The 16,412-nt window shown below is 41.5% G+C and overlaps 1 protein-coding gene across 10 annotated transcripts in view; it reads right to left on the reverse strand.

The window, feature by feature from the left end:
- Positions 1-16,014, reverse strand: part of FAN1 (FANCD2 and FANCI associated nuclease 1) — a 43,502-nt gene extending 27,488 nt beyond the window's left edge. For 4 of the 10 annotated variants that reach the window (XM_077827669.1, XM_077827670.1, XM_077827667.1 and 1 more), the window contains exons 1-3: positions 14,052-15,792; positions 12,087-13,559; positions 2,927-3,067 (exon numbers count right to left, since the gene is read on the reverse strand). In XM_077827669.1, the coding sequence (XP_077683795.1) occupies positions 2,927-3,067; positions 12,087-13,437 (1,492 nt within the window). In that variant the 5' untranslated portion in view covers positions 13,438-13,559; positions 14,052-15,792. Of the gene's footprint in view, positions 1-2,926; positions 3,068-12,086; positions 13,560-14,051; positions 15,793-15,971 lie in introns of those variants that run through there. The other 6 variants (XM_077827662.1, XM_077827661.1, XM_077827660.1 and 3 more) reach the window with 6 other exon arrangements.
- Positions 16,015-16,412: the final 398 nt, after the last annotated feature.

Here is a 16,412-nt window from a genome sequence, read left to right on the forward strand (position 1 = left end):
TCCCTGACCCTGAAGCCGGAGAAGGCAGCTCTGGTAAGTGCACATTTTTAACTACAGTACAGAGTTTAAAAGCCATAGTGTTTAATGTTTGATTTGCTCTGAAGAATTGGGATGCATTCACGGCCAGTACAGCTACTGGAATAGTCTGTTAACATGTCTGGGGATGGAGCGGGAATCCTCCACAGACATCTCCATGAAGCTCTCCTGGGGGTACTCTGAAAGCCTTTGCAGAAGGTTTCTGGGGAGGGTTGTCTTATTTTGTCCTCCAAGGTAGGACACTTTACCACACCAAGCCAGTAGCAAGTAGTCTGGAATCATTGCAGCACAAAGCATGGCAGCGAATGGTCCTGGGTTTTGGTCGCATTCAAGCAACATTTGGTCTTTATCTTTCTGTGTTAGCCTCAGGAGAGTGATATCATTCATGGCCACCTGGTTGAAATAGGGGAATTTTTGTAAGGGAACAGTAAACGGACTCCGTTCATGTTGGGTCGTTTGCTCTTGGCTAAAAAGGATCATCCCAGAGAACAGCCAAGCAGTGGGGGGAGGTTTGAAGGGATCATCCCAGAGAATAGCCACGCGATGGGGTGGGGGGAGGTGTATCCTGCACATCCACCCGAAAACCGCAGCCCCTCCTTTTAAATGTGAAACCCATCCGGCATTGCTTGCTATGGGGAAGGATGGCGCTGCAGTTTGAAACCATTCCCACATTATGAAGGCGTAAGAAGCCAACCCCGTGTACCAAAAGGCTTACCATGGCTGCCTAGAAACCAAGTTCTGTTGCCCAGCCAATATAAAAGGCAAAATGTGACCCTGTACCTAAAGCACATGAGCTGTCTGCTATGAATTGCTTGATTCATTGTGAAAGAGTCTTCCTTTTGTTCTCAGAAACGTATCTTAATTTTACTCTCCCTTTTTATCTCCCCCCAGGTGCAAATGTTTCTATGCTCCCCCTATCATCTCCGTCCCTGAGGTTATCGCAGATTAGAAGGCGAAAAAGACCGCACTTGCAATGACATGTTTTCCAAGCTCATGCAGTCCTCCCACACTGATAGGGCACAGCTTAATGCATGGAGGCATTCAGTAGCAGAGGCCAGGAAAGCATCAAGTTAGCGCGAAGAGCAGGGGCAGAAGGCGATGCTGAGGCTAATGGGGGAGCAAACGGACATGATGAAGCGTCTGTTGGAGCTGCAGGAAAGCCAACAAAAGCACAGACCCCTGCTGCATCCATTGTATAACGACCTGCCCTCCTCCCCAAGTTCCATATCCTCCTCACCCAGACGCCCAAGAACATGGGGGGGTGGGGAGGTAAAGGCTCCGGTAACCCAGCCTCTCCACTCCAGCGGATGGCCCAAGCAACAGAAGGCTGCCAAACAGTTTTGATTTGTAGTGTGGCTACAATAAGCAATGTGGCCTTGTCCTTCCCTCCTCCCACACCTTACCCCACCCAGGCTACCTTGTCAGTTATCTCACTTTTTTTTTTTTAATAAAGAAAGAATGCATGGTTTCAAAACAATATAGTTACTTTATTTTCTTTGCCAGCTGTGATTGAAGGGGGGAGGGTGGCTGGCTTACAAGGAATTAAAATCAACAAAGGGGGCGGGTTTGGAGCAAGGAGAAACACACACAACTGTAGCACTGTAGCCTGGCCAGTCATGAAACTGGTTTTCAAAGCCTCTCTGATGCACAACGTGCCTAGCTGTGCTCTTCTAATCGCCCTGCTGCCTGGCTGCTCAAAATTGGACGCCAGGCGATTTGCCTCAACCTCCCACCCCGCCATAAACGTCTCCCCCTTACTCTCTCAGATATTATGGAGCACACAGCAAACAGCAATAACAATGGGAATGTCGGTTCAGCTGCGGTCTAACCTAGTCAGCAAACAGCACCAGTGAGCTTTTAAATGTCCAAAGGCACATTCTACCACCACTCTGCACTTGCTCAACCTATAGTTGAACTGCTTCTTACTACTGTCCAGGCTGCCCGTGTATGGCTTCATGAGCCATGAGAGCAAGGGGTAGGTTGAGTCCCCAAGGATAACTACTGGCATTTCAACATCCCCAAAGGTAATTTTCTGGTCTGGGAAGTAAGTCCCTTCTTGCAACTGCTCGAACAGCCCAGAGTTCCTAAAGATGCGAGCGTCATGAACCTTTCCCGGCCATCCCATGTTGATGTCGGTGAAATGTCCCTTGTGATCCACCAGTGCTTGCAGCACCATTGAGAAGTACTCCTTGCGGTTTATGTACTGGTTGGTAAGGTGGTCCGGTGCCAAGATATGGATATGTGTTCCGTCTATCGCTCCACTACAGTTAGGGAACCCCATTACGGCAAAACCATCCAGTATAACCTGCACATTTCCCAGAGTCACTACCCTTGATAGCAGAAAGTCAATGATTGCATCAGATACTTGGATCACAGCAGTCCCCACAGTAGACTTGCCCACTCCAAATTCATTCCCAACTGACGGGTAGCTGTCTGGCGTTGCAAGCTTCCACAGGGCTATCGCCACTAGCTTCTCAACTGGCAGGACAGCTCTCATCTTGGTGCGAAACGATTGTCTGCTGTTGCTTTCGGGGGGGGGGGCACACGACTGCCAACATGCACTCAAAACCACCCTCGACAATGTTTTTGCCCCATCAGGCATTGCGAGCTTAACCCAGAATTCCAATGGGCAGTGGAAACTGCAGGAACTGTGGGATAGCTACCCACAGTACACTGCTCCTTAAGTCGATGCTGGCCACGGTATTGAGGACACACTCCGCCAACTTAATGCACTTAGTGGGGACATACACAATCGACTGTATAAAATCAATTTTTAAAAATCAACTTCTATAAAATCAACCTAATTTCTTAGTGTAGACAAACCCACAGACTGGCGACAGCAGCAAGAGAAGAGAATTTAATTCTAATAATATGCAGTCATTTCCCATACCTGTTTGCAGAAAGCCTGCTTCAACCAATTCTCCAATTACTGGCAACAAATCTGCACTAATCTCCGCATATTCTATTTTGTTAATTTTTATCCAATTCAGCTTGCGTTGAAAAAGTCTCACATATAACTTCTGTCCACGAGCTGTAGTTTGTATTTAAATGGGGAAAGAGAAAAAAAATCATTAAAGCATAAAAAATTGCATTATATACATATACCTACAAAACTAACACTCTGATGCATCTTGTCTATTAAAAGAAGACAGGCAGCTTTAAGATATTTTACAAGTCGATTCAGTAAAGAACAGTATCAGATTTTAGCCTTTGAAATAACATGCCAAGCAGAGAGCTTTGTATATGGGCTTGCAAAACTGATGGAATGGTTGTTAAAAATATATTGTGCACATGTAGTGCTAACCTCACAATGATTCTGGCAAAAATTAAATGGCAACTTCGCTATTCAAACTTAAATAGCCCAGATGCTTACATTCTTTCTCTTCAAATCTGATTAAGTAATGTTAGACTGAAGATAGTCTCTTGTTCTGAAGAAAAGGAGTACACAGAGGATTTTCACTGGACCTTTGTGCTTTGGCAACAATATGTATATTTTTGATTTTTTGCTGATCACTAGTTGCAGATCTATGTATTTATACCACAGTCACAGCACTATCTGATCTGCCTCTGAATGGGGTCTTCAGATCCTTATTTTTGCTAAACACAGACACTGATTAAGCCATACATATTTAAGAGGTCTCAACTTAAATTGTAATTCTGGTCTGAAAAGAGGCCATTTTAAGGTCATACGTTAGCAACTCAGGTTTCAGAGTAACAGCCGTGTTAGTCTGTATTCGCAAAAAGAAAAGGAGTACTTGTGGCACCTTAGAGACTAACCAATTTATTTGAGCATAAGCTTTCGTGAGCTACAGCTCATTTCATCGGATGCATCCAATGAAGTGAGCTGTAGCTCACGAAAGCTTATGCTCAAATAAACTGGTTAGTCTCTAAGGTGCCACAAGTACTCCTTTTCTGTTAGCAACTCAATGACTCTAGGTCAAAGCTAATCTGATCTGATCAGGAAAAAGATATTTTTAACTGCTAACTCTGCTAAATTCTACCTGGAATCAGAAAGTCCAACTTGTTTCTTTCCTTCTCATGTATCAACACTAGCATTTTAGAGGCCAAATTATGCCAATTACACCTGTGCAGCTCTTCTGACAGCGAATTATGCCCTCAGTTAGACTCATGAAATCCCGTGGTTTCAACAGGATTATACAGATGAGACTCTCTTTGACTGTGTGGCACAAGGGTAAACAGAATTACATTGATGCTGGAAATTAACCAAACCTTGCACATACTCAGATCCTGGGGCAACTAGCAAGAATAGAGTATTGTTTTAGAGCCAAGTTTTTCCCTCAGAGTTAATTCAGGGCATCATCTGCACCACCGCCACTAATTTAAACAGAGATGACTCCAAATATACCCAGGGACTACGTCTTTTGAGTAAGAATGTGCCATTTTTACAGACACTTCAGAGTAGAACCACACTTCTGGCTACATTGTGCCTCATTCTGGCTGTCCAAGCCTGATCTAGTTTTCTAATCACTTTCTTAACCAAGATGAGGCTAGTGTATAGGATTAGTACTGTAGCCTTATCCAAAACCCACGGAAGTTAATGGAAACATCCCTATTGACTTCAATAGGTTTTTTGGATCAGACTTTACAGAAGGAATATCCTATTTTTGGCTTAATGTGCAAGTTCCATTCACACGTGAAAAATTTTGTAATGTATCTTCAAGTAGGTTTTACAATTTATTCCTACTGAGAAATAATTCTTATGTTTCAAATTTTCAGATGGCTGGTCAAATAAAATAGGGTTTGCTTTTCTTTCAGCATGAAAAATATCAGAGCCAGATCTGTCACCAGTAAAAATACATCTTATTTGAATCCATTTACTCTAGCACAGAACAAAAGCCTTCCAAGAAGTGTCAAAAATCCATCTGACATCTTTAACTATGACATTTTGCATTTGGATCTTTGGTTTTCCTGAAAAATAGGAAAAATCACATATTTATCCAAATAGCTCCTGACTCTACAGATATTGAAGAACGCAAGTTAAACCACATAATGCTGGCATTAACCTGCCCTTGAAAGATATAGTCAATTTGAAATCTACACATTAAAAAAAAACAGAAGTCGCTTCAGGTATAGCACCTGCTGCCTGAAAATTTTATTGTAAAGCCAGAAAAAATGTCACAGCATTTCAAATTTTCCTATTTAACAAAAGTTCTTTCCTCTGTTGCTGTGTGAAAGACCCAAACAAACAAAAGGAAATACGATCAATGACTATCCATTTATATGCCGTAGGTGTATAAGGTGTTTTGCAAATATAAGACCAGGTCCCTGCTGCAAGGATCTTATATTTTAACAACTTGATGCTAACACACACTTACTAAAAAGGTAAGTAACTCTACATACAAGCAGTCCCACTTTAGAACTACTCACACATGTAAAGTATCAGAGAGGTAGCTGTGTTAATCTGGATCTGTAAAAGCATCCGACGAAGTGGGTATTCACCCACAAAAGCTTATGCTCCAATACGTCTGCTAGTCTATAAGGTGCCACAGGACTCTCTGCCGCTTTCACACTGTAAAGTTACTCATATGTGTTGGCAGAATCTAACAGTGCAGCAGTGTGATTACATAGGCACACCAAAACAGGAAATTAATTTATTTTTCACTAAGATGAAAGATATGCAAAAATTAAACAAAAACATTGCCCATAATTTAATGTGGATATTAAAAAAACTCATTAATAGAAGGTTGTCTGGTTGGTGGATTTAAAATGCGTTTACTTTCAGCATCTTTCTGCATGCACATAGTGCTCTGACTCCTGATGAGCTTCTAACTTGTTTACCACTGTCTGTTCCTGCTCAACTATAACTGATCAATAATAAAAGCAGACATATTAATTTAAACACCATCAGTTCTGATGTAATTAGAAAATGGCAGCTGACTTATTCATGCTTATTAAACTTTTCTTTTGGCTGTAAACTTACTTCTCTCCTCCAGACTTTTTTTTGTCTGATGTGTCTTTCAATAAATTAGATGGATCATTCCACTGGGAGAATTATATTCAAAGGCCCAAGTTGTAACTTCCCCAGTGGTATTACAGTTTCTTTGAAGTGTCTTTGATTCTTTGCAAATCAGAGACAGAATGAGGACTCACACACCAATATCCTACCCACTCTTACCCCCCATGGAAAATGACAAAACTAAACCTGAAATTCAGTAACTGTAGTGGAAATATGGCTTTATCTCAAAGGTCCTGTGCCAATACTTCTACTCAAGCCTCATATTCTGTAGCACATAACCTTGGGGGTAGGTATTTTCTGTTGTTATTGATATCGTTAATACAATGGCTTCACTCACATGAAAAGCAGTTTCAGATTTCAGCTGAAACTAACAACCTTGCTTTAAGTGAAAATATGATTGGGAAAAGATGCAAAAAGCCTGAGGAAAGTGATTACATGGTGATTATTTCCACTGCATTTTTAATGAAGCAAAAATGGCAATCATATTTGCTTTGTTTAGTTCTCTGACTGTGCATTAGTACCCAGTGACGTCTGTAGGAACAAGTGTTACTCCAGGACTGGCACATGTCATTTGGCTGCAGACTAGAATGAGGAGCTCATATAGTGCATTAAGGAGTGTTACCAAAATGGTATTTAATTTTTCCAATAGAGATACAGATTTTTTAAAAATGTTATGTAAAATATAGAAAACATTCCTTGCCAAGATTCTCCAAACAAAGTAAGACATGTTTTAAGCCTACAGAGTTTAACAACGCACCTTTACATTAACTGCTACTACATTATTTTAGAACTCAAGAACAACTCACAGGTTTTCAGCTGCTCAACATTTAGCAAAGCTAACAACGCTACAGAAAACTGCTTAATGATGAGCATTTAGAACCAGGAAGTACCTAACCAATATATGAGCTTTTCTTTAGAACATTTGAGTTTTTGCATCCTTTGCATAAACAAATGAATAGTTAACAACCTATTTCCAACATAAAACACTTCTTTTTTGTAAAGGCTGGGACAGAAGAGGGGGGAATGAAAAGTTGCTTTAAAAGGAATTTTACCTTTAAAAATATATTAATTCTCCTGCATAATAATCACTGCAGCTAAAAAAGCTCACTGCAGAACAGATAGCAACCATACCCTGTAAAAATAAATTATTACTGAGATGGAGCAATACTGTCCTAACTCGTTCTATCAACTTGTACTAATAAACTTCCATATATCAAAAACCATCAACTGAAGAAATCAGATATGCATTTTAGCAAAAACTAATGAATTAGTGAAGTATACATACTATGCAAATAGCTTAACTAATGCATTACATGTGTATATATCAACAAAAAAACTGTCTTTTCCGATATAAAGTTCTACTGAAGCAGCATGATTTTACACCAGAGTGGACTGATTTAAATGAAAGCAATGTAAATTACCAATTTTAATTATCATTTAAAATCAGCAAGCAGGAAACTTTCATCTAAATAATAAATTCAGTCTTGTTTTCCATTTGTACTTTTAAGTTATTTTCCTAAAAACCATGGTGATTTGCTACAAAATATAGTCTTTACACTAAATTTAGTAGTACTTTTTGCTAAGAGGATATGTATATCTATACACCTTTATTTATTATATAAATAATATAAGCAATTATATAATATTAACATACATTTATTCAGATTCCTAATTTTTAAATTTTTATTACATCAGAAAATGGTGAATGAAGCATTTCTTATTTACTAGATTATTATTTTTTTAAATTGTGATTTGTGGCAAAATGCAATTAAAAAGGCACAAAACCAGCTTTTAAAAAATTATTATTATTTAAATAAAAATACCTTAAATGTGCTGGATATACCAGAAAAAAAAAGTTATAAAAACATGTTTTGAATTTAAAACTAACTGATTTAATACACAAAAGTAGTATTATCCCTAGTTAGCGAATTGAATGTATTGTTTCTGGCTGCCATGTCCTTCAAGGTTTAGAACTAGTAAGTCTTATCCTCTCATACCTAGTTGGATTGGAAGAGAAAAGCAAGCTTTCCCGTATTTTCAACTCACAATCAGTTTCTCAATTTTGAATTAACATTGAACAGAACTAATTGCATAAACTGAAATGAAGAAAATATTCTCTCTGCACCTACAAAAAGATTACTGCTGGTTTAGCACTTCAACAAACTGGTTTCGGATGCATAACCAGTGACTTCCAGCAGTTCAGTGGTTTAACTTTCTTTAAAACTTCACCAGTAAAGGGTACTACTTACTTTTTTTATTTAATTTAAATTATTTTAATAGATTATAGTAAGGCTGAAACATAGGTTTATTTTTTAAGAAAAATATATTTAATATAAACTAAAAAAATCCAATTAAAAAAAAAAAGCATTGATTTTTATCCACCCTGTATTTGTTTGAATGATAACACAGGCTTTTGCAGCAAGATCTAATAATAGGGAACAGGCAATGAGTTTGTCTGAACTTTTAACAAATATGGGACAAAATATATTAAACTGAAGACTCGCTAATTTTATAGTAGCTTCTGTACAATCTGTTGCTTTAATGCTATCCAGTCACTTCCTCACAGCAACACTTCTCAGTGAGTCATCATACTCCATCTCCTAGAGAAAAGGAGATCACATTTTACTATGATGCTGAGGCACAACAGATAATTTATAAGCATTGCTTTGCGGTAACACTTATTCTATGTTCCCTGAGCTATTGGGGAAAAACTGTTTAGATCACACACTGCAAAAGACAAGAAGGTTACCTCTACATAAAAGATCAAGTGGAACTGCTATGACCTATTCTGGGGGTTGATTCCAGAGTTTCTACAGTAACTAATTTGATTTTCACCCTACAACTTTATTTATACAACTTGTAACATCAGATAGGAACATCAATCCCATTTTTTGTGTGTGTGTTTATATTGTACTTATTTACCATATCTTCAAGCCGTCACCACATACACATGTTTAAATGAGACAGGAGAGAGTTCTCAAACAGCAAATTGTCTAAAGCAGGGATCAGCAACCTTTGGCACGCAGCCCGCCAGGGAAAGCCCCTGGAAGGCTAGGCCTGTTTGTTTACCTGCCGCGTCTATAGGTTCGGCTGATCACGGTTCCCACTGGCCACGGTTCGCCATCCCAGGCCAATGGGGGCTGCGAGAAGCGGCGCTGGCCAAGGGATGTGCCAGTGGGAGCTGCGATCAGCCGAAATTGTGGATGCGGCAGGTAAACAAACCAGCCCGGCCCGCCAGGGGCTTTCCCTGGTGACCACGTACCAAAGGTTGCCGATCCGTGGTCTAAAGTATCTCCATATCTGTTGTTCACTTCTTACATTCCCATTATGTGTCTTCTCCATTCATTTATGGATTCTTTAAAATTTTACATGTTAATTATAAAAATGTTGCCCTCTTCCTCTCATGGCAAAAAGAACTGTATTGAATTACTGCATTGTTTATAGCAGTATGTATAGATTCAGATCTTTAAGTAACAAACAAACCTTATAAACTAGGTATGTATATGAACTGCAGCCACAAGACTACTCATCCTAATAAGCACGAACCAACATTGTCATATTCTGTCATCCAACTCCAGTTTGGTATTAAGCACTTCGTGATGTCAAACAAGTGAAACAAAAACTGTGTAATATTAACCTTCAGTCCAAGATATGAGCATTAATAAATTATTCAATGAAAGCTTCCTACTTTTTGTGATGACACGTCAGAGGATACCTATCCAAAAATTCTGGATCTGCATAGATTTCTTTTTATTACTATTGTGTCATGCACCAGAGTTTAAAATCATTTGGGACTTTTAGAAAAATATTAAAATGGACAAAGAAGTAACAGCTTTGGAGTCATGGTCCATTAACAACATTTATTCAGCCAGCTTTCTTCCATTTTAATTTGAAAAGTGAAACAAAAAAAATCACGAGAGATTTTTAAACTAGCACAAAAAGAAAATGAATGTGAATAATTAACTGTAGATATCAATGCAAAAGAACTGAACATACAAAGGTTCCATTAGGGGAAATATTCCCCTTCTGAATTATAATGAAGCATTTTGCCCATTAGTTAATCCAAAATGAGTTAACAAAATTAATTAATTAGTGCAGCCAGTTCAATGCTTTCAGGCCCAGATTTTCAACAAAGTCTATATGTAACTAAGTGCCTGGCACTTGTGTGCACTCAGCTCAAGCACACGCTATGTTGCATGAGCACATACCTATTATGCACACAAACCTAATGTGCATGGTGAGGGAGCCAAACATTACACTGGGATCTCGCAAAAATACAACAAAACTTAAGCACTTTGGAAATTTGGTATTCCTCAATAGCTATCCGTAGACATGACCAGGTGCCAGCTTCACCTTCAGCAGTGTCCTCAGAAGAGAACTGCAACAGTAAAAAACAGATGGGGAGCAATGGGAACTCCCATAAATTCCAGTCTGAAGTTTCTGGAGGAAAAGGGGTGCTACTGATGTCAATAATCACCACTACTCACATCTTTGTTACTGTTAGTTGTTACTCTCATCTAAACAGGCACCAGAATGCTAATTACCTCTACTTGCAAGGAGGTTAAGAGTTGTTAGGATGTCTTCCTCCAGTCTGTAAGCCAGTAGTTTACGAATTATATGGAACTGTTGTAGATTGCCCTCACTGCAGACTGCCACCATTCTGATAGATTTCTTGGACCTAAACACAAGTGCAACTAAGAGTGGGAGGACACGGAGATTATGACCACTGCAGGTGGACAGAAAATGGAGCATCCCATAAGACCAGAGAATTCCATGTAGACCTCAGCTGCCCTCATACTGTCCAGCCATTCAGACTAAAGAAAGTTCTACATATACAGTATAATTCAGGAGTGCAGGATTGAAGGTTGATAGCCTTGATCTGGGTGATGCTCTCCTTTTATCCCAGTGCTTGTGATATTCACCAACCCCATATGCTGATTAGAGAGGAGACTATGCTGCAGTATGGGTCATATCCAAACTTCCAAAATGTGGAGGGTTTTACACTCCAGAATTCAAAATATTTCTACAGGGTTTACAAAATATCATAACAACATGTTCTTATCAGTTACTAGCAAAACCTTTATATATTTTACAGAAACCAGAGTAAGATTGCTTTTCACTTCAAAACAATGTTTTAAACACGATGCTACGGAATTCTGAAAGAATACATTATTAAATCTATCTTTATTTCATACAAATTTCACTGGGTCAAAATGAAAATTACTTTCCCATATAAATTGTTTGTAATGTTGTTATAGCCATGCTGGTCCTATGATATGAAAAAGGCAAAGTGGGTGAGGTAATATCTTTTATTGGACCAACTTCTGTTGTTGGAAGAGACAAGCTTTTGAGCTTCACACAGTTCTTCCTCATGTCTGGGAAAGGTAACCAGAGTGTTACAACTAAATAAAAGGTCGTACAGATGGTTAAGCATAAGAAGTTAACAGAAGTTGCAAGAAACCACTTAAAATGAAATGGGCAATTAACATCTCTGCAGTCATAGGACAAAGGAGAGTTAGTAGGTTACAAATTGTTGTAATGAGCCACAAAATCAGCATCTCATGATTTTTAGTATCTAGCAGAGTTATGAATTTAAGTTCCCAGGCTCATCTTTTGAAGGTGTTGTACAGGTTTCCCTTGGGGACAAAGGCTGATAGGTCAGATATGCAGTAATTGCTTTATGAGAAGTATCTGCCCACAGATGATGTGGTGTTTTTGTCTTTTATCATTTTTCTGCGAGAGCTCATTTGAGAGCATACTGACTGTCCAGTTTCACCCATACAGAAACCACAAAGAAGTTGGTTCAATAAGACCTTTTACCTCACCCACCTTGTCTCTCCCATATAAGGATTATTAATCAAGGTTTAATCACTGTTATTGCTATTTCTCTTTTTTGTTTGGATTTTTGGGAGGGGGGGAAGGAGAGGATTCCCCCTCACACTATCTACCTTAGGGTTTTATACTGTTGCCTATCACCATGGCAATGGAGCGTCTTCCATGTAAAATCAGTAGCAATAGCAAAGTCCCTCGTGGACACTCAACACAACAATAAATCAAAGAAAGTAAAATATACCTGACAATTGGTAGAACTTTGCAATAGTGCTGGTGTCTTGCTCATCAAAGAGTCTCCGATCATCATGATTCTCCAAGACCATTTGCAGGACCATCAGGAAATTCTGGAGATAATATGGGTGACCAAAAGAGTCAATCGCAGAACCAAGTGCACCACTTATTTTGTCTAAAATGTCACTGGCAGGACTCTGAAAATCCACCTCTTGCATAGGTTCTGAGAAAGTATGATAAATCATCTCATTCCTTAAGTCTTCATGAACTTCCACAGGAAGTGTTCCTGTATTATCTGTCACTAGACAGTTTTCTGTATGGCTCTCACACATCACTTGTGTCCTTGAAGGAGGAATATCCTTAACACAGAACTGAGTTTTGGCTTCTGAACCATCGGATCTCTCTACTTTATTATAACTTGCTGGATGTGTTGTATGTTTGCCAAGATTAGGCACCATGCCTTCAGAACAACTGTGTTTCTCAGTGTTCCCTGCAGCAGACACTAGATCCCTGGCAACAATGCTAACGGAGGATACAAATCCATGAGCAGAACCCACAAGAGTCTCTTTATCACTTTCTCGTGTTTCTCCCTGACTTTCAAGTTCTTTTGTTAAACTGTCTTTTGGGACATGTTGCTTTTGTAATCCTACCAGAACAAAGTGATTCTCTTTCTGAGAGCCATCTCCAGCACAAGTCTCTCCATCACCCCATTCTGCAGCATTGTCACATACACTGTGAACAGCTGGAGATGAAGAATTCCTCTTGTTTTCTTCTATTAGTTGTCTACTCTGGATACGGTGCCTTCTGGACAGTTTAGATGACAAGTTTCCCAAAGAGATACTTTTAATCATTTGCACCCTTGGCTCATTCTGAACATCGTACACAGGAGCATTATTCTTCTTAAAGTAAGGACTAGTCTGCTGTCCTGCACCTCCTCTCATTTTCAACAAGTTGCTTTCAAAGATACTCTCATTTTTCTCTGGAGTCGAAGCTTCCTTTGCAAAGTATGGGCTGGAACTAGTGTTCAAAGGTATACCTGATGGGCCCCGATTCAAAAAACAGTCAAGTCCTCTATCAGCCAGAATCATTTCACCATCCCCATGGTTCTTCTGACACATTTCATCTATGTGCTTGTTGATCCCATACCTTGGCACCATCTGCCCGCACAGAGGGCAGGTGACTTTGGCTGGGGGAGTGTTGTTAAAAAATGAAAGGATAGAGGAAGAAGTTGAAGGTATGGGTGGTGCTCCTTTAACTTCTGCTTCATTCTTTTTTTTGTTTTCATTCTTTTCCTTGTTTTTACTGAGGGACAGGCTTCTCCGGGGTCTTTTATTTTCTGGAGATGTGGCTTCTGACATCATGGGATTAAAAAGCACATCCACTGCACGGGCTGCTTCATTTCAGTGATATTTTCTTATTCTGAAATCATTAAAAAGAGGAGTTTTCTTGGCTTCGTGTTATTTACCTGTCTCTTCTGCCCTACCTGCAAGAAAATATATGAAGCTTAAGAACAATTCTGAGTCTACTGAAAATCTATTAACCGCCAAACATCACCAATGTGAATAGTGCAGATAAGAAAAAGACTGTACAGGTCTGGAACAATTTACTCCTCAGCCTGCTGTGCTATTACTGAAACCTGTCCCATTAATGTTTCACTGTGCACCATCAGTGGACATAACCTAGCATGTTGAGCAATGCAGTTCTGTCTAACTAAACATTTTTATAATACTCAGGAGCAGTCAAGTAGTTAGACAGAACTCTTCCCTCAATTAACATTTCAAGGTCTGCTTTGAACAGGAGTGTCTGAACTCTGACCCAGACACATCAAGAGCTTTAGGCTGCACGTATGCCCAAATCATGAGGCAATAAGCACCTGATGAGCATCTTTAACTCCCACTCACTTCAGCTGCAAATGCTCAGCAACTCTGAGGATTTGGCCCTTAATTTACATATATATTTGGGGATTAGTGCTCACCAATATCCTAAAAAACTGTCAGAGGATGAGTATAGCTGCACCCTACGGACTCCACCAACAGCTATATTTTGCTCTTGGAGTGCACCTTGTCAACCTGGCTTCCAAGCACAAGTACACCAAACTTTTCCATTTTGGGAAGCCACAAAGTTGCATCAATGTGTTTGAGAAATCTTCACACAGCTGAGAAGAGACAAACAACAGGGGAGTGAAAAATAAGGCTGACATAGAGAAGCTGGCTCCCTCCCATCCTCTCATGCAGAACCAGCCTGGCTCTAAATTCCGAAGACCTGCACCCAAATCTGAACATTTCAGTTCCCTCACCCCTAAGCTGTGTGCAGTTGTGACCGACATTCTAAATATAACTTTAGCATCAGTAAGGCATTACAAAATGCTTTTGTAAGATGGATGTCATCTCTGCTCGACAAATGAAGAAAATGAGGCATAAAGCAGTGGAAGGGCCATTGTCAACATTAAAAAAAATCCTATGTTGTAAGCAAACAAGATTCTTTACCTGTTATTAACAGCACTACAGGTTATTACAAATGAAAGAACTTTAAAAACCCATTATTCAGGCTTAGGCACCAATCCTGAAAGGACTTATCCACACGCTTAACTTTACTACCCTGTGTAGCTCCACTGATTTCAATGCATGTGTGTTTGCAGAATCAGGACCTTGATTCTTGTGTGCACATCAGCTTGTGCAACAAATATCAATACAATTAGTTTCACTTTATTTATAGTCAAACATTGTAGGGGAGTGCTTGTTAAAAAACGTTTGCATTTGACTGTTTTAATTATGGAAGCAGTGTTAATGATGTAGACTATTAGCTGTACATCAGCTTCTTTATACAAAGAAAATATGGGACATTTAATTTCAGCATTCATTTAAATAACATGCCTACTCACACAGAGTCGGGGCAACGGGTTCAACCCAGGCCTCCTGATTCCTTCTGTTGTGTCTTTTGCTCTTTACACAAACATACTATGAAGGAATTACAGTGGGGCCCAAATAAGGTTTCCTAAATCTACACAACATGCAAGCCCTAGCTACACATATACACACGGCTGCTCTGGCAGAGTCTCAAATACAGCCTGCAGTGAGCACCACAAGGCTCCACTGTCCTACACGCTACCCCCTTCCTGAGCCTGCTCTCAGCCCCAAGCACGCCTCTTCCTCTCGTGCAAGAACGTGCAACTGATCTTTTCTGGTGGTTCTTGCTCGCTTTTGGTACAATCATCATCTAAAGACAGCGCCTTCCATTTAAAAACCAAATCCCTTTTTTAAAAACGGGTTAAAACAGATTCCGAGGCTACCCCGGGCCGTTTTCCGTCCCGCTCCCCGGCCCTTGCTGGTACCGCAAAGCCCACAACAACGGGGGCAAAGGGCTGACGAGGGGGGTGGGGATTAAACGGTGCCCAAAGCGCTAACCGCGCTCTCACAGCGAGAGGGCGGGACAGACTCGAGCCCCGGGCCTTACTAGACCAGCAGGGCGGCGAGACCCTCCAGGCCTCAGCGCCTCCGTCCCATTCCCGGGGCCAGGCCACGGCGGGTTTCCAGAAAATCTTTGCTCCCTCCTGGCCCCTGAGCCCGGGCAGGGCCGCGGAGGCGACTCGCCGGTGCCCCCTAGGGGCGAGCGCAGAAGGGGCAGTGAAACCCCCGGGCAGCGAACGAGTCAGCGAGGGCGCATCAGCCCCTGCGAAAGCCCGCCCCGCCCCCAGGAACGGCGTCTGCCGCGAGTGACACAAGGCCCTCGTGCCGTGACGTCACCGCGCAGGGCTCTGGGTGCGGCGTTGGCAGGCCGGAGACCCTGTGCCAACCCCGCTGCCCAGCGCAGCTGGGGGGGCACAAGCACAACGCTGGCAGGAACCGAGCCGGAGCCGGAGCGGCGCCCCGTTGCGGCGCCCCGCTCCCTCACTCACCTCCGCTCAGGGCCAGGCACTCTCCATCCATCACCGCTCTCCAGCCAGCCCTCCGCCACAGGCACGATGAGCCGAGCGCGGAGTGATCGATTCGCCCGGCTCTGCTGGCCGCGGCTGCCGAGGGCGGTGAGGGCTGCCGGGGTCAGCCTGAGCGCGCTAGCGAGCGGAGCGCGCGGGAGATGGACCATGCATGAGAGCGACTGCCCAGAGCAACGCACCTGGCTCTCCCCGCTGCCTGAGCTCCAGCCCCGAGGAGGGAAACAGCAGCGAAAATGAGCCCCCCGTTCGGGCAGGCCACGTCCCACTAACAACACCTTCCCACGTACCCGGCCGGGAGCGGACATGCCGCAGGCCGAGCATCGAGAAACGGGATTATTGTTGCCGTACCAACGTGGACCCAGTGCTGTACATTGTGCCTTGTACATGCAAGGGCGGGTGACG

The sequence above is a fragment of the Eretmochelys imbricata genome, chromosome 10 (genome assembly GCF_965152235.1).
Source record: "Eretmochelys imbricata isolate rEreImb1 chromosome 10, rEreImb1.hap1, whole genome shotgun sequence".
NCBI classification, from domain to species: Eukaryota; Metazoa; Chordata; order Testudines; family Cheloniidae; genus Eretmochelys; species Eretmochelys imbricata.